This window comes from Mytilus californianus, unplaced genomic scaffold, assembly GCF_021869535.1.
Source record: "Mytilus californianus isolate M0D057914Y unplaced genomic scaffold, xbMytCali1.0.p SCAF_1, whole genome shotgun sequence".
NCBI lineage: Eukaryota > Metazoa > Mollusca > Bivalvia > Mytilida > Mytilidae > Mytilus > Mytilus californianus.
The window spans coordinates 72,022,034-72,041,013 of record NW_026262581.1 but is presented as its reverse complement, the minus strand read 5'-3'; the positions used below and the strand labels follow the sequence as shown (position 1 = coordinate 72,041,013).

At 34.5% G+C, this 18,980-nt stretch overlaps 1 protein-coding gene across 1 annotated transcript; it reads right to left on the bottom strand.

Moving 5' to 3' along the window:
• Positions 1-10,435: 10,435 nt before the first annotated feature.
• Positions 10,436-18,384, bottom strand: LOC127737859 (uncharacterized). Its single transcript, XM_052248812.1, has 4 exons — positions 17,856-18,384; positions 12,034-12,105; positions 11,334-11,762; positions 10,436-10,449 (listed from the first exon to the last, which is right to left on the bottom strand). The coding sequence occupies exons 1-4, from the start codon at positions 18,091-18,093 to the stop codon at positions 10,436-10,438; spliced, it is 753 nt and encodes a 250-aa protein (XP_052104772.1). The 5' UTR covers positions 18,094-18,384.
• Positions 18,385-18,980: the final 596 nt, after the last annotated feature.

Here is an 18,980-nt window from a genome sequence, read left to right as displayed (position 1 = left end):
TGTCTCAAAATTTGCAGATTTAAGCAAAGACCTAGACTGATTGTTAACTGCTATTTTACAAATGTGAGATTGCAGTATACAGTTAATCTACCTTGAATATCACTAGAGTATAGGTTGGACACATGTATAGAACACTTGATACTCTCTCTCAATGTGATAAGAGCTAAATAAGATATCAAACCTGTCATCTTGAAAATGTGAAAACCATTTTTCTTTATGTTTATTTATAAAAAGAAATGGTCCAAAGTGTTAAATGTAAACTTTTGTATTACAAAGTTAAAAGGTTATATATATTCTATAAATTTCTATAAGTGGGTAATTATACTACAATGTATGTATAAATATACAAAAATAAACAGATTTAGATTTGGAATTTGGGGTCATTATATATCCATTTCTTTTTTACAGTTCTAGAGTTGTGGTCCTTGATTTCCAACTTCCATAGTTTCATTTTATTGGGCATACACTTACTCCCTCTGCAAAATGTTTATAAATTTACATTCCAGTAGTATAGTTAATATTTCAAAGAATTGTTTCAAATAGATATAAGAAGATGTGGTATGAGTGCCAATGAGACAACTCTCCATCCAAGTCAAAATTTTATAAAAGTAAACCATTATAGGTCAAAGTACGGTCTTCAACACGGAGCCTTGGCTCACACCGAACAGCAAGCTATAAAGGGCCCCAAAAATTACTAGTGTAAAACCATTCAAACGGGAAAACCAACGGTCTAATCTATATAAAAAACGAGAAACCAGAAACACTTATGAACCACATCAACAAACGACAACTACTGAACATCAGATTCCTGACTTAGGACAGGTGCAAACAATTGCAGCGGGATTAAACTTTTTAATGGTACCAAACCTTCACCCTTATCTGAAACAATAGTGTAACATCACAACATAGAAAGACACACTATAAAATATCAATTGAAATGTTAAACAATTTAAGAAAAACAATATACTTGAACAAAGCATGTTTAGATTGTATGACAAATTTATTTCTTTCAAACCATGGTTAGATTATATGACATATTTAATCTTTTTCAAATCATGTTTAGATTGTATGACATATTTAATCTTTTTCAAATCATGTTTAGATTGTATGACATATTTAATCTTTTTCAAAGCATGTTTAGATTGCATGACATATTAAATCTTTTTAAAAGCATGTTTAGATTGTATGACATATTTATTTCTTTCAAACCATGGTTAGATTATATGACATATTTAATCTTTTTCAAATCATGTTTAGATTGCATGACATATTTAATCTTTTTAAAAGCATGTTTAGATTGTATGACATATTTATTTCTTTCAAACCATGGTTAGATTGTATGACATATTTAATCTTTTTCAAGTTATATTTAGATTGTATGATATTTTGATTGGCTGTAGTTTCTATTTTTTTTAAAGCTTCCCTAACAGATGATCTTTGTCATTCCACCATATGGTTAAGTTTGCAGTTACAAAATCTAGAACTGATTTTCATTGGAATTCATTTCTTCTATCAGATGATATTCACATTACTAGAGATAGATCAGAAATCATATGAGAGAATAACCAGTTCTGATGCTTGTGTAAAAAAAGGACCTGATGAACAATGAAGATTTTAAAGAATCATATATTTGGTAAAACAAACCATATGACTTGTTAAAATCATCTGATAGGAAAAGTCAATATGTGTCAGGACCATTTTGTAAACCGATTGATTACCTGAAATAGACTGCACAAGTTTTTTTATTCTTTCGTTGTTTCAAGACATGCGCGTAGCTACGCTTACGTCAAAACGCCCGGGCGTACACATAAATTTTGAAGAAAAAAATATTTGAACCCAAATAAATTATAAGAACTGATTAAAAGCACACAAGCCTTGTATTTTTTTATTCAATGACTTGCAATTGGAGATAAAACACAAAGTGACGAAATATACTTTTTAATCAAATGGTATCATATGATTTATTAGGTACTTTTAGGTCATATACATTTAGCTCTGTTAACTGATTCGGTTCTTATACATCCTCGGCTTTAAAATATTCAGCTTTGAGCGTTCCTGATGAAGGTAAATCCAGAAAAGCGCTTCAAACTCATGAAATTAATAATGTGTTGTTTTCATATTTTATATTATATATTTTTTTCATTTTCTGTCAAAGTCTCAATCTACTGTGAATTCTACTCAGTTTACTATTGTTTAAAGCAATTCATTATCTGGTCAGATACGATGTGGATTGCATTTTTATGTTACAGTTCAATACTTATTTTTATGTTACACCTGCCCATCTATGAAAATTAATTGGAACATATAGCCAATAACAAAATTTAAGTGTAAAAAGGTGAGTAAACTAGATCTATAAGGTCAAAAAAATTAATAGAACAACAACATTGAAATGGAGACTTGCTTTTTGACTATCTCTATATAAAGTTTTGATTTTTTTGTCGATTGATTGTTTAACCCACATCTCCTTTTAAACCAATCTAATTAAAAGATATATCTCTGATTTCGTTATACTCATAAGATATGAGCATGCGAGTAAATATAGATATACGTTTTAGATTGCTTTTAAACATATTATTAAGCAACTGTTTTGGGCAATTTTTCTCTTAAATGCATTACCATTATATTCCAAATCAATACAATGAATAAATTTAACTGTAAAAAAACAAATTAGACTCTAAAAGAGACGCAAAAGGGATATTCAAACTCATCAGTTGAAAACAAACTGACAATACCATGGCAAAAACGAAAAACTATGAAAAGGCAAACAACAGTATACAAAACACAACATAGAAACATAAGACTTAACAACACGGACCCCACCAAAACCTTGGGGTGATCTCAGGTGCTTCGGAAGGGTAAGGAAATTCTACTCCACGTGTGCAAACCCAGTGATAAGTCTAATTCGGTAGATCCCATTAGAGGAAAATAGGACGGGATTGTGGTAATATCAACAATTGGAACATATCAGTCGTCATTAACCTACTCGTTATGTCGAACGTAAAATTTTCGAAGGGATGATTTCAACTTCACCATTTGGAACTCTTGGTTCAGTAGCTTCCTTGTAAGCATCCACTATCTATCAAGGAAATGATGATAGGAAATGCAAGCTCTGGAATATCTTATCAACTGGCAGGTATATACTCCATATGCAGGTGCTGCTGGAATGTTGCTACATAGCAAGAAAATTTCAGAATTGGAGACTGAAATCATCTCCTTTGTCGTAAAGTTTTATTCTTAACCGACCAAGTATGTTGCTATTGATGAGTTTTAATGACAGATATTGGCATTTCTTTCTCACTAACTCGTGAACATCCGGGGGGTTACGACACCAACCAGGAGGTCTTCTGTTCTGGACCTCAAACCCCTAGATGAGGTTCGGGCGTACACTTAAAAATGGCCTAGCTACGCCACTGCAAGATTGAGTAAATGTATGTTTTTGCTTGATTTCATAGTGAAATTTATTTTAATTCTTTTTAGCATTTCTCAAACACGTAATTTGAAATCAATTCATGAAAAAAACATGATTGGTGTCAAGATCAATATTGATGATTCTCACTGTTGCCGTCCAGGAGTTATCATCCTTAGATGAATGGAACATTGTATTTTATATTGTTTGTGTGCAATACCAAGAGAGTGTTTAACCAATACTTTTCAAAATTTAGTATGTTGTTACTAATAACAAAATTTAGGGAAAGTTTGATTTTGACAAAATTTACTTTTGCTGTTCAGGAGTTGTGGTCCTGATTTGAAAATGGCAAATAAAGTTATTCCATGCAAATAAGTTGAAAACATTTCAACCCAAGCTTTTCAAATTTTGATATTTGATCAAATACTCATGACAAAATGGAGGTCAACTTTAATAATAATACTTATTTTTACTTTTCGTGAGTTATAACCTTTATTTGCTTTAATATTGATCTAATTAAGTAGTCAAATGTCTGTTTCACTAGCCTGTCAACACTGAGCTTGTGGGTTCTAAACCCGCACATGGCAGGTACTCTCAACTTCAATCTTAATTGACTAGGATTGTCAGTTTTCCTATCTTAACCCCTTCGCCCCCAATCCCGCCTGTAACCGTGATGGCAACTACCATTCTTTGATGGCCCGTAGACCCTCCATACTTTTTTAGAACTACCCCAGCTGTACTGTCTTGACAGCAGGGACTTCAACCATGCAATTCATGGTCCATAAACTCTTCTCAGATGTGTGTTTATGCAAATATGACAACTTTAATGGCCTTTTTAGAGTTTAAAATCGGAAAAACGTAAAAAGTAGCCAAAATCAGGTGGGGGTGGGAGTCTTTTGATGGCCACTTCGTTACTGGTATGGGCTGTAGGTATAAACTATTATCATAAATACATGCATAGGTGTAGTGGTACAGGAACACAATCTGGTCTGTAAAATCAAGGTCACCGTTTTGTCAGAAATCTTTAAAAAGGGACATTTAGGCAGACCTGGCTTGCCAATAATAATTCCCCAGCAAGACACTCAAGTCACATTTACTTCCAGTCAGTATGGATAGGCTGCTGTAACTATAAGGTAATACTTGAATGACAAAGAAACACAGTTTGGTCAATGTTCACCTCTCAAGGTCGTATTAAAATCGAAAAATAGACTGAAAATGACCATTTTTCAGTAGGGGTGGGTTCAAACCCACCAGAAAATATACCACCTCCCACCTCACCCCACAAAACCCCACCCCACACATGCCATCCGCCTCTAAATCTCAATACATAGTTTAATAGATCAGCATCAGTTACAGCATCAAGAGTATACTAATTTGCATATGTTTGCAAATTTTCGAAAATGCCTGATTTTCCAGAAATCTCTTGGGGTCGAATGAGTTAAGGTTGTGAGTCTTTTCCTTTCTCATGACATTAAAAACTGTGCCACAAAATAGCACAATAGTGCTGAAAGTGGCATATTAAACACACATCAATCAATCAATTTAATATTGACACTAATGAATGTTATAACAACCCAGTTTACTTTCATTGTGACAGCTGCTTGATAATGTATATTTTACCCTATTACAACTTACAATGAAAAAAAAACCTAAACAATTGTTAACTTCATAAACAAAACTTCAAAAATAGTTAGTTTGTAGTATTCAATAATAAGCTTTATTGAAGTAAATACTGCAAGTGTGATACATTTTCAGATTAATCATACATCTCCATGACTTTTGTGAAATACATGTCAAATGGACATATAATGCCTTCTATAGTCACATGCCATTGGTTAAAAGGTTTGTGAACATAGCATGAAATCAGAAAAATACAACTTTAATAATATAACACCAAAAATGCCAAACATTTTTACATACATTTATACATTATATTCTTTGACCTAGTTTATCCTTCTTTAAAGAGAGTTAAAGATGATTGAATATTTAAAAATATTTACTTTTCCCTATGTACAGTCATAGGAATATTACTTGGATGAACTAACACTGTATCTTAATAGTATGAAAGCACTAGATTTTACTACAATCTTGAATTAGAAATGTTGTAATCTTTTGACTTATCTGGGCTAAAACTGCATCAAACATATTTAGTGCATGTACTTTAAATGTTATTGAACTTTTTCAGTCAAATTTCAAAAAAGATTATTAAACTGATTAAGATACCTACCAAATCCTGAAATAAACTATTTTGTATATGAAGCCAGTAAATTTAGATACTATCCATGTAAACTAATTAATTCTTTGAATAAACTTATTCTTAAAGGATATCAATTAAACACAGTATTAAAATCTCTGAATATTGTTTTTATTTGTATAAACATTGATTTTGTATTTGAAAGATTAAAACATACCTAAATATATATTGCTATATATCGACCTACATTATGTTGATACTGTTTACTTATATTTTTAAGCATTGCACAAGGTCATGCGTTTCTTAGACCGTTTATGACGCCTTATACTAAATCCATTGGACGTGTAATGGTTGATATTTTTAATTAGTTTGGGAGAAAATGATTTATTTATTAGTTGTAATTGGAACTGCAAGCTTTGAACTAGCTTTCAGTAACTTTGAGTACTCTTATTTCGGTGCTTTGTGTCTATTGTTTTAATGTTAGTTGTGTTTGCGCCTCGTACCAATTTTATGAGTTATAGGCCAATTGCAACTGATTTTTATCTCGCCTGCCACAAAAGTGGCATAGGGATTACAATACGGTAGCGGTGACGGCGTAAACTATTTGTATAAAGCTTTATATTTCAGAGGCTAGAAGACGTGGATGCTTCAAACATTATATACATATACCTTATGTTACGAAGTTTCCATCTGTCATATGTTCGTCGTCCTTGACCTCATTTTTACAGTTCAGTGACTGCTTGAAAAAAATACTGTTTTTTTTTAAAGTTAAATACTCTCTTATGAGTAATAGGATAACTATATTTGGTATATGGGTTCCTTGCAAGGTCTATGTGTCCAACTGGCAGGTTTCATCTGACCTTGACCTCAATTTAATGGTTTGTTGGACAATGTTTGGTCTATTTCTAAGATACTAAAAGCAATAGGTCAAGAATATTTGGTGTATGGAATGATTGTATAAGTGTACATGTCCAACTGGCAGGTCTCATCTGACCTTTACCTCATTTTCATGGTTCATTGAACATTTTTATTTTGTGGTTTGGTCTAGTTCTCAGATACTATCAGCAATAGATCAATTAAGAATGATTGTAAGATGTACATGTTGGACTAGCAGGTTTCATCTGACCTTGACCTCATTTTTCATGGTTCATTGAACAATGTTTAGTTTTTGTGGTTTGGTCTATTTCTCAGGTACTATAAGCAACATATCGAGTATATTTGGTTATGGAATGATTGATTGTAAGGAGTACATGTCTGTGTGGCAGGTTTCATATGACATTGACCTCATTTTGCATAGTTCAGGTTTTTGTTGTTATGTCAGTTTATCAGTTACTATAAACAATAGGTCAACTATATTTGGTGTATGGAATGATTGTAAGGTGTACATGTCTGTCTGGCAGAGTTCATATTACCTTGACCTCATGTTCATGGGTCATTGGTCAGTGTTAAGGTTCTGTGGTTTGATCTGTTTCTCATGTACTTTAAGTGATAGGACTACTATATTTGGTGTATGAAATGATTGTTCGGTATACATGTCTGTCTAGCATGGTACATCCGACTATGACTTTATTTTCATGGATCATTGATAATGTTAAGTTTATGTGACACTTGTAGTAAAACCTTCATATTACAGACTTTCAACGTTAATCCAATCATAAGTAAAATAGGCAAGACATTTCATTGTGTGCACTCTTGTTACAGGTTGTTCTTATGTTGTGCTGTTACACCACTGTCCCAGGTTAGTAGAGGGTTGATCGCTCACAAACCTGTTTAACCCCTCCACATGCTTTATGTGCCTGTCCAAGTCAGGAGCCTGTAGCTCAGTTGTTGTCGTTGGTTCATGTCTGTCATATTTGTTTTTCGTAAATTGTTTTGTTATAAATTAGGCCGTTAGTTTTCAAAATTGAAATGTTTCACATTTAGCTGTTGGTGCCTTTTACAGCCGACTATACGGTATGGTTTTTTCTCATTGTTAAAGGCCGTACGGTTGCCTATAATTGCTTGCATCCACTTCATTTGAACTTTGGCGGATAGTTGTCTCAATTGCAATCATACCACATCTTTTTATTTTTAGCTCACCTGGCCCAAAGGGCCAAGTGAGCCTTTCTCATCACTTGGCGTCCGTCGTCCGTCGTCCTGCGTCTTGCGTCCGTCGTCCGTAAACTTTTACAAAAATCTTCTCTGAAACTACTGGGCCAAATTTGACCAAACTTGGCCACAATCATCATTGGGGTATCTAGTTTAAAAAATGTGTCCGGTGATTCGGCCAATCAACCAAGATGGCCGCCATGGCTAAAAATAGAACATGGGGGTAAAATGTAGATTTTGGCTTATATCTCTGAAACCAAAGCATTTAGAGCAAATCTGACAGGGGTAAAATTTTTCAAAAATTTGGTCAAGATATATCTGCCCTGAAATTTTCAGTTGAATCTGACAACCCGTTGTTGGGTTGCTGCCCCTGAATTGGTAATTTAAAGGAAATTTTGCCGTTTTTGGTTATTATCTTGAATATTATTATAGATAGAGATAAACTGTAAACAGCAATAATGTTCAGCAAAGTAAGATCTACAAATAAGTCAACTTGACCAAAATGGTCAGTTGACCCCTTAAGTAGTTATTGCCCGTTATAGTCAATTTTTAACCATTTTTTGTAAATTTTTGTAATCTTTTACCAAAATCTTCTCCTCTGAAACTACTAAGACAAATTTAACCAAACTTGTCCACAATCATCATTAGGGTATTTAGTTTAAAAAATGTGTCCGATGACCCCGCCCGCGAACCAAGATGGCCGACATGGCTAAAAAATAGTACATAGGGTAAAATGCAGTTTTTGGCTCATATCTCTGAAACCAAAGCATTAAGAGCAAATCTGACAGGATAAAATTGTTCATTAGGTCAAGATCTATCTGCCCTGAAATTTTCAGACCAATCAGGCAACACGTTGTGGGGATGCTGCCCCTGAATTGGTAATTTTAAGAAAACTTTGCAGCTTTTGGTTATTGATATATATCTTGAATATTATTATAGATAGAGATAAACTGTAAACAGCAATAATGCACAGCAAAGTAAGATCTATAAATAAGTCAACATGACCAAAATTGTCAATTGACCCCTTAAGGAGTTATTGCCCTTTATAGTAAATTTTTTACAATTTTCATAAATTTTGTAAATTTTTGTAAATTTTTACAAAATATTTTCCACTGTTACTACTGGGCCAAGTTCATTATAGATAGAGATAATTGTAAGCAGCAAGAATGTTCAGTAAAGTAAGGTCTACAAACACATCACCATCACCAAAACACAATTTTGTCATGAATTCATCTGTGTCCTTTGTTTAATATGCACATAGATCCTGCTCCACGTGTGGCACCCGGCGTGTTGCTCATGTAAGTACAAACTGGGTGATAAGTCATGTTCGATAGGTCACATTCGGGGAAAAGGAGGACGTAATTGTGGTTACAACTATTGAAACATATCAGTCGTCATATATATGTAACATATATTCCAGAACGGCCAACCAACTCGTAATTTTCGAAGGGATGATTTCAATTTCACCACTTACAACTCTTGGTTTAATAGCTTCCTTGTGAGCAGAAACACTCTATCAAGGACATCATGATTGGAAACGCAAGTCTTTGAATATTGTATCAACTGTGAGATATATACTCCATACGCAGGCGCTGCTGCAATGTTGCTACATAGAAATGGAAAGTTCACAATTTGGAAGCAGAAATCATCTCTTTTGTCGTAAAGTTTTGTTCTCAACCGACCCTCATTGTCAATTTCTAGATATAAGTCAAGATATGATACAGACTTAATTGTATCTGTTGTAGCCTTTATTTCTAGTTCGTTGGCATAGATGCGTTCAACATAGTCACGAAACTTTGAACTATACAGTGAGAGGACATCATCTATATAGTTTTCATGGGAATGCCGATTTGTTGTTGAAAAAACACGTTCTCCTCACGTTACAAATATATTGTCAATCAAGAAATCAAGCATCTTGATAATGTCAGTTTCAGAGAATTTTTTGTTTGAATCAGAGATTTCTTAAAAAGTACAATTTATCCCTCCTTAAGACAAGGTACTTATATCGACGTTGGCCATTCTTTTTTATAAAACAAATTAAAGTAGGACCAACTCTTTTAGATTTTATGAGGAATACTTGTTAAAAGTGTAGAAAAGTCAAATGTTTTAATACTATTGCAAGATGAAAGAGTCTTAGATTGTATGTACTCTAAAACAGATCTTTGGAATTTGTTTAGTATCCACAACTGATTCATGCCGCCTCTAGAATAGGTAGTTTCACAATAATTTTAAAGCTTGGCTTTGTTTCGTGGGGCACTTTAAATACCCCGCAATATAACGTTGTTTGTAAAAAGACTTATGTAATTCAGGTATATCCAATACAGTGAAGGAATATCCTGTTCTTCATCTTTGGTTGAAATTTCAAAGGGACATATAACAGACCTATGGTTATCCAGGATATTCTCCTTGGTAAGTGTCGTGGGGGTATATGTTCAGTTTCGAAGTGAAAATGTATCATTTATCAATAAGTTTGTGTAATGTGATTTACACGCAAAAACAATGTCTGTATAGGATTTTATCTGTAATCCATTGTTTAGCATAATCATCGACTGAATCCATCAGTATTTTGAAGTTGTGTTTCCAATTGATGGATTTAGGCTCACGATATTTTCGGGCCTTTGGATAATATATTTCGCAGAGAAGTGTTATTGACAATGTGTAGGTCACCAGTAATAACGCGGCCACTTGGATTATATATGAATGGGGAACAAGCACAGGTGCAATCAGGAGGTTAAGACTTGAAGTCGTCAATATTGAGATCCTGTAAAACGTGTTTATAAATGTCAGTTATAGAAAGAAGATCCATCTCCATAATATATAGGTTCTTTATAAAATTCGGTAGAACAAATGATTCCAGCAGTACCCATGATATATAGACCATATAGGAAAATGGATTAAGGTTTCATGGAGTGCATACTGTTAAGAGTTGTCCGTCTTATGGAAATGTTTGTTAGACCAGGTTATATGCACAATGTGACACCTGGTAAAATTTGTCACAAGTCCTGTTCAATGGAAAAAAAAGCACTTGTACAGAACTCCTGTATTACTAAAACACTAAAACAGATCAGAAAAATTGTCACCAATGCCAAATTGTGAATTTAAAAGATTTTTTGATTGGTGTTTTTATCTAACATCCAGTGGAAAATTGGATTAAACCTTTTAGCAGATTTGTTTAGTGATATTAATAAAGACATACCTGTCCTAAGTCAGGAATCTGATGTACAGTATTTTTCGTCTGTTTATGTAGTTCATACGCGTTTCTCGTTTCTCGTTTTTATATAGATTAGACCTTTGGTTTTCCCGTTTGAATGGTTTTACACTAGTAATTTTTGGGGCCCTTTATAGCTTGCTGTTCAGTGTGAGCTAATGCTCCGTGTTGAAGGCCGTACCTTGACCTATAATGGTTTACTTTTATAAATTGTTACTTGGATGGAGAGTTGTCTCATTGGCACTCATACCACATCTTCCTATATCTATATATGGTTGTTGTGTTAATTCATAGTTTGTGAATAAGTCTAACAATTTGATATAGGACAGAAATATATAAGATTTAAAAATTTGCTGTTTTAAGAAATAAGAAAAGTTAATAAATAAATTCTAATTTTTATTTAGAACAAACAACACAGTTGATCAAAAGATTATTACCATATGGAGGACAAGGTAATGAACCACATTTTGCAGTTGTTGGATAAATCAGGTTTTCATTGTTGTTCCTTTCACCTCCTTGTACACACTCTGGGTCGCTGTCAACACAAATATAAGATGAAGCTTTATATTCATAAGCATTCGAGCCCAAGATACCATGATATTCCATTTTCCAGCCACGATAACAGGTCTGTCTACCTGGGATCATCACTGTTGCCGACGTATTTTCACTTCTGCAAAGGGCACATGGCACATCTTCTTGATCAGCACCTTTTTTAAAGTAGTCTCCATGTTCAAACTCTGTGCCATACAATACACTTCTTCCGGGACCCGTTATGTTACTGAGTTCAGGATTATTTGGAAGGCAAAGATAATTTGCAGGACCACCATAATAGGTTCCACGACTATATTCTTGTCCAGTAGCAAATCCTGAAATAATGTAGAAAGTTTTTTATACTTAAAATATTACTCTTGTTACAAAACATTGGCGAACATTTGTATATATTTTTCTTAAAATGGATGAATATGATTTCAATGTTTGTTTTCCTATTTTCAAAGAACAACATCAAAAAAAAATTAATAAAATGAATACTAGTAAAATATTTTTGATGTTTTTGAAAATGTCTCAAAGATCAAAGAAGGTTGATTTAGAGTGCAGAAAAAATGTTCGATTCAATATATAAGAAAGAATAAAAAGTACCTGTATATACTAACACAGTGTTTAAGGCAGAACACTGCTTTCTCCCCCATCTCACATATACAGATCCTTGATCTGAAAGAAGCAGTTCATCATTTTGTTAGTAGGATCAAATATTTTCATCTATGTAATGCACTTCTTATTTACACCATTAGAAAAGGGAAGCTCCTTGTTCTCTTATTTGTTCTTTAGTTCTGATGAACGTAATAAAGTGATAACTGTAAACTATTATTTTTCATAGCCGATATGAATTTGAGTAATTTAGGTGTCCAATGTAGAGAGAGAAGAACCCAAGTATATGTTTACTTGATTGTCTCAAGTCAGAAATTCCATCAGAGGGCAGTGTTTGCTTATATCTTAATAGTTTTATCCTTCAAAGCATGTGATCGATGTAGAATCCACATCTCCTGTTATTAGCTCACCCATTGTATACAATAATCATAAAAGGTTTTATGTTGATAAATTTTTAAAACATTTAAATGAAATCAAAGTTCTCCAATTTTTCAACAATGTTGGTAGAATATCTTCGAACCACTCCATCCCCAAACCAAAATAAGATGTGGTATGATTGCCAACTTATTTAAATACCAAATGACGTAGATGCAAGCAACTATAGGTCACCCTCAACAATGAGCAAAACTCATACTTTTATAAATCAAAGAAAACAACATAAAATTTGATATTCACTTGAATTGAAAAATATTTTAGTGCAATTTATTCACGAACTGCCTGTTCTACACATTTAGTAAGGTCCTTAATCTCCAATTAAGTTTCTGTGTACTAGACAGGTGTTTTCCCTCACCTTTCCCCTTTCACAAAATTGTGTTGTTTGTACGATACTTCGTTTGATGGCTTTTTATTGGCACAAAAGTATCATACCATTTTTCTCATCCAAATAAAGCTTTACACGGCAAGATGCTTCATCAAACTTAAGTTTTACACGGCAGTATGTGTCATCCCAAGAATCGTTGCACGACAAGATGTACCACCCAGGTAGATATCGTAGCTTCACACGATAAAATGTCTCATACATACTAAGCTCTCATCTGGTCTCATCAGGACGAAGTTTTACACGGCAATATGTCTGATCCAAACAAAGCTTTAAAAGGCAATATGTCTGATCCAAACTTTTTCCATTTGATAGTAAAAGTCATATTTATTAAGGAGATGTGTCCGTTTGGCTGTGCTGAATATATAAATAAGCAGTCATGTCTTGTCAGATTGTTGATTTCAAGGCCTCTTGTGGGGAACACTGTCATGCATTCTGCATGTATTAGATGCCGGGCAACACATTTTTTAGGAGTTCGTAAATGACCTCTTGCAAGGCAAAATATCAGTCCCTTTCCAATATGCCCCTTTTCCAGTGACACTCCAATTTTCCCGGTATACTCAATTTGCAAAACCTATCCATTTGATAAATTGTTAATTTGTTCTCATTCTAAATATACAGGAAATATTTCCCACTAAACGTGAAGCTAGCCCCAATTGTTTATTTTGTCTTCCAAAAAAGGAAAACAATTCTTAAAATACTCACAACAGAAGAACGTTTTGAAATCCAATCGGCATGCAACGTGATAATTGGATGACGCAATCGAATTGATGATAATAAAGAATAGGTTAAAATAATACAAATCCAGGGAGCTAGAGTTTAAAGTGTTAATGCAAGATAGTTTGTAAAGAAACCAGGGGGCTTGATTGAAACAATGTTAATGCAAGATAGTTTGTACAGAAACCAGGGGGCTTGATTGAAGCAATGTTAATGCAAGATAGTTTGTACAGAAACCAGGGGGCTTGATTGAAACAATGTTAATGCAAGATAGTTAGTACAGAAACCAGGGGGCTTGATTGAAACAATGCTAATGCAAGATAGTTTGTACAAAAACCAGGGGGCTTGATTGAAACAATGCTAATGCAAGATAGTTTGTACAGAAACCAGGGGGCTTGATTGAAACAATGCGAATGCAAGATAGTTTGTACAGAAACCAGGGGGCTTGATTGAAACAATGCGAATGCAAGATAGTTTGTACAGAAACCAGGGGGCTTGATTGAAACAATGTTAATGCAAGATAGTTTGCACAGAAACCAGGGGGCTTGATTGAAACAATGCGAATGCAAGATAGTTTGTACAGAAACCAGGGGGCTTGATTGAAACAATGCGAATGCAAGATAGTTTGTACAGAAACCAGGGGGCTTGATTGAAACAATGCGAATGCAAGATAGTTTGTACAGAAACCAGGGGGCTTGATTGAAACAATGCGAATGCAAGATAGTTTGTACAGAAACCAGGGGGCTTGATTGAAACAATGTTAATGCAAGATAGTTTGTACAGAAACCAGGGGGCTTGATTGAAACAATGCGAATGCAAGATAGTTTGTACAGAAACCAGGGGGCTTGATTGAAACAATGCGAATGCAAGATAGTTTGTACAGAAACCAGGGGGCTTGATTGAAACAATGTTAATGCAAGATAGTTTGTACAGAAACCAGGGGGCTTGATTGAAACAATGTTAATGCAAGATAGTTTGTACAGAAACCAGCGGGCTTGATTGAAACAATGTTAATGCAAGATAGTTTGTACAGAAACCAGGGGGCTTGATTGAAACAATGTTAATGCAAGATAGTTTGTACAGAAACCAGGGGGCTTGATTGAAACAATGTTAATGCAAGATAGTTTGTACAGAAACCAGGGGGCTTGATTGAAACAATGCGAATGCAAGATAGTTTGTACAGAAACCAGGGGGCTTGATGCAAGATAGTTTGTACAGAAACCAGGGGGCTTGATTGAAACAATGCTAATGCAAGATAGTTTGTACAGAAACCAGGGGGCTTGATTGAAACAATATTAATGCAAGATAGTTTGTAAAGAAACCAGGGGGCTTGGTTGAAACAATGTTAATGCAAGATAGTTTGTACAGAAACCAGGGGGCTTGGTTGAAACAATGTTAATGCAAGATAGTTTGTACAGAAACCAGGGGGCTTGATTGAAACAATGTTAATGCAAGATAGTTTGTACAGAAACCAGAGGGCTTGATTGAAACAATGTTAATGCAAGATAGTTTGTACAGAAACCAGGGGGCTTGATTGAAACAATGTTAATGCAAGATAGTTTGTACAGAAACCAGGGGGCTTGATTGAAACAATGTTAATGCAAGATAGTTTGTACAGAAACCAGGGGGCTTGATTGAAACAATGTTAATGCAAGATAGTTTGTACAGAAACCAGGGGGCTTGATTGAAACAATGTTAATGCAAGATAGTTTGTACAGAAACCAGGGGGCTTGATTGAAACAATGTTAATGCAAGATAGTTTGTACAGAAACCAGGGGGCTTGATTGAAACAATGTTAATGCAAGATAGTTTGTACAGAAACCAGGGGGCTTGATTGAAACAATGTTAATGCAAGATAGTTTGTACAGAAACCAGGGGGCTTGATTGAAACAATGTTAATGCAAGATAGTTTGTACAGAAACCAGGGGCTTGATTGAAACAATGTTAATGCAAGATAGTTTGTACAGAAACCAGGGGGCTTGATTGAAACAATGTTAATGCAAGATAGTTTGTACAGAAACCAGGGGGCTTGATTGAAACAATGTTAATGCAAGATAGTTTGTACAGAAACCAGTGCAAGATAGTTTGTACAGAAACCAGGGGGCTTGATTGAAACAATGTTAATGCAAGATAGTTTGTACAGAAACCAGGGGCTTGATTGAAACAATGTTAATGCAAGATAGTTTGTACAGAAACCAGGGGGCTTGATTGAAACAATGTTAATGCAAGATAGTTTGTACAGAAACCAGGGGGCTTGATTGAAACAATGTTAATGCAAGATAGTTTGTACAGAAACCAGGGGGCTTGATTGAAACAATGTTAATGCAAGATAGTTTGTACAGAAACCAGGGGGCTTGATTGAAACAATGTTAATGCAAGATAGTTTGTACAGAAACCAGGGGGCTTGATTGAAACAATGTTAATGCAAGATAGTTTGTACAGAAACCAGGGGGCTTGATTGAAACAATGTTAATGCAAGATAGTTTGTACAGAAACCAGGGGGCTTGATTGAAACAATGTTAATGCAAGATAGTTTGTACAGAAACCAGGGGGCTTGATTGAAACAATGTTAATGCAAGATAGTTTGTACAGAAACCAGGGGGCTTGATTGAAACAATGTTAATGCAAGATAGTTTGTAAAGAAACCAGGGGGCTTGATTGAAACAATGTTAATGCAAGATAGTTTGTAAAGAAACCAGCGGGCTTGATTGAAACAATGTTAATGCAAGATAGTTTGTACAAAAACCAGGGGGCTTGATTGAAACAATGTTAATGCAAGATAGTTTATAAAGAAACCAGCGGGCTTGTGTGAAACACAGGGGGCTTGATTGAAACAATGTTAATGCAAGATAGTTTGTAAAGAAACCAGCGGGCTTGATTGAAACAATGTTAATGCAAGATAGTTTGTACAGAAACCAGGGGGCTTGATTGAAACAATGTTAATGCAAGATAGTTTGTAAAGAAACCAGCGGGCTTGATTGAAACAATGTTAATGCAAGATAGTTTGTACAGAAACCAGGGGGCTTGATTGAAACAATGTTAATGCAAGATAGTTTGTACAGAAACCAGGGGGCTTGATTGAAACAATGTTAATGCAAGATAGTTTGTAAAGAAAACAGGGGGCTTGATTGAAACAATGTTAATGCAAGATAGTTTGTACAGAAACCAGGGGGCTTGATTGAAACAATGTTAATGCAAGATAGTTTGTAAAGAAACCAGCGGGCTTGATTGAAACAATGTTAATGCAAGATAGTTTGTACAGAAACCAGGGGGCTTGATTGAAACAATGTTAATGCAAGATAGTTTGTAAAGAAACCAGCGGGCTTGATTGAAACAATGTTAATGCAAGATAGTTTGTACAGAAACCAGGGGGCTTGATTGAAACAATGTTAATGCAAGATAGTTTGTAAAGAAACCAGCGGGCTTGATTGAAACAATGTTAATGCAAGATAGTTTGTACAGAAACCAAGGGGCTTGATTGAAACAATGTTAATGCAAGATAGTTTGTAAAGAAACCAGCGGGCTTGATTGAAACAATGTTAATGCAAGATAGTTTGTACAGAAACCAGCGGGCTTGATTGAAACAATGTTAATGCAAGATAGTTTGTACAGAAACCAGGGGGCTTGATTGAAACAATGTTAATGCAAGATAGTTTGTACAGAAACCAGGGGGCTTGATTGAAACAATGTTAATGCAAGATAGTTTGTACAGAAACCAGGGGGCTTGATTGAAACAATGTTAATGCAAGATAGTTTGTACAGAAACCAGGGGGCTTGATTGAAACAATGTTAATGCAAGATAGTTTGTAAAGAAACCAGGGGGCTTGATTGAAACAATGTTAATGCAAGATAGTTTGTACAGAAACCAGGGGGCTTGATTGAAACAATGTTAATGCAAGATAGTTTGTACAGAAACCAGGGGGCTTGATTGAAACAATGTTAATGCAAGATAGTTTGTACAGAAACCAGGGGGCTTGATTGAAACAATGTTAATGCAAGATAGTTTGTACAGAAACCAGGGGTCTTGATTGAAACAATGTTAATGCAAGATAGTTTGTAAAGAAACCAGGGGGCTTGATTGAAACAATGTTAATGCAAGATAGTTTGTACAGAAACCAGGGGGCTTGATTGAAACAATGTTAATGCAAGATGTGAAGAAAAATTGCATCAGAACCAGATCATATAAATGTTGCCAATGTTAAAGATGTAACGTACTTAATCCTTTCATCATAAAGAACTGCGTATAATATAAAATCGTATATTTAAGTGTTATTTTTACCTTTTAATACTTGAGTAAGAGCCGTTTGTAACTGAAAGATAATAGTCTGCATTTTAGCTTTTTCCTGTCCAAATTCTGTTTGCAATTGAGATGTCAGTCTTGTCATCTCTTGCATGGATTTCTCTATATTAGATAATCTGGAGCCAATAACATCTGGGTCGTTTAACAAAAGCCGCTTAGTCTCTTCAGTTTTTGCCAACGAAATAATACACAAAAACGAAACAAAAAAATAATCCATTGCAGTTCTAATATCACGAAATGAAATAGAAGTATTATATGTAATACACGTAACGAGAACTTAACCTAAAGATAATACAAAAATGTCACGTTATCTATGATGTGGTCAAAATTTGTGTGTAGACGTATGGTGATTAAGAGTTCTTTTATACAGAGACCCAATTGGTTGACTATGACACTGGGGGAGGATCCTAGGACACCAAGCTGTCAAGGGGACACTGTCACTATTTCTCACACTTGCTTGCCACTTACAAATGTTTGGACCTCCCCTCCCAACACTTTTAAATCTGCTCGTATGCAACAGCTGGTTGATTATACCGTCAAACCACGTAGTATTACTTTGTCGAGACTTATGTTAGTCCAATATAAATGGCGTTGTATTTATCGTTTATGAAACTTTTAGTTTCTATAGTTAGCGATAAGTTTATCTTCACCCAATTGCCCCGTGCATATGCGCATTATCTTTTGAACCATCAATAAGGAAGCCGTGATGTGTATTTCATATCGTTCTACAGTTTGTTTTAGAAGTCGTTACACGCAAACAAAAATTCATATCAGTAGTTATGATCTTGCATCGATGTGCACCGATGAATTAAAGTTGAGGAACACGAGTAAAGTTATAGACGCATAAAATCTTCCTCAACCATTATTATTTGTTTATTTCTCACTTTTTGGTGAAACAAAGTTCTTTCATGAACGGTGATGTCATGTGAATATCATATTAGTACATTATGAATTTGACACTTGTCAAAACTATCTGAATAATCGACTCTAAATAGCATTTTTTGTATTCCTAAACAGTTGACGAAGGAAGGCTATCACTTGGTAACATTGAAGTAAATGATATTTTAAAAACATTAGACAATATTTTTGCAACAAAAAAAAGAG

Coding starts and splice junctions, on each gene's coding strand:
- LOC127737859 (XM_052248812.1), bottom strand. CDS start 18,093: ATGGATTATTTTTTTGTTTCGTTTTTGTGTATTATTTCGTTGGCAAAA. Junction 12,106..17,855: donor TCTTACTCAAGTATTAAAAG/GTAAAAATAACA, acceptor TGCTTCTTTCAG/ATCAAGGATCTGTATATGTG. Junction 11,763..12,033: donor CACTGTGTTAGTATATACAG/GTACTTTTTATT, acceptor ACATTATTTCAG/GATTTGCTACTGGACAAGAA.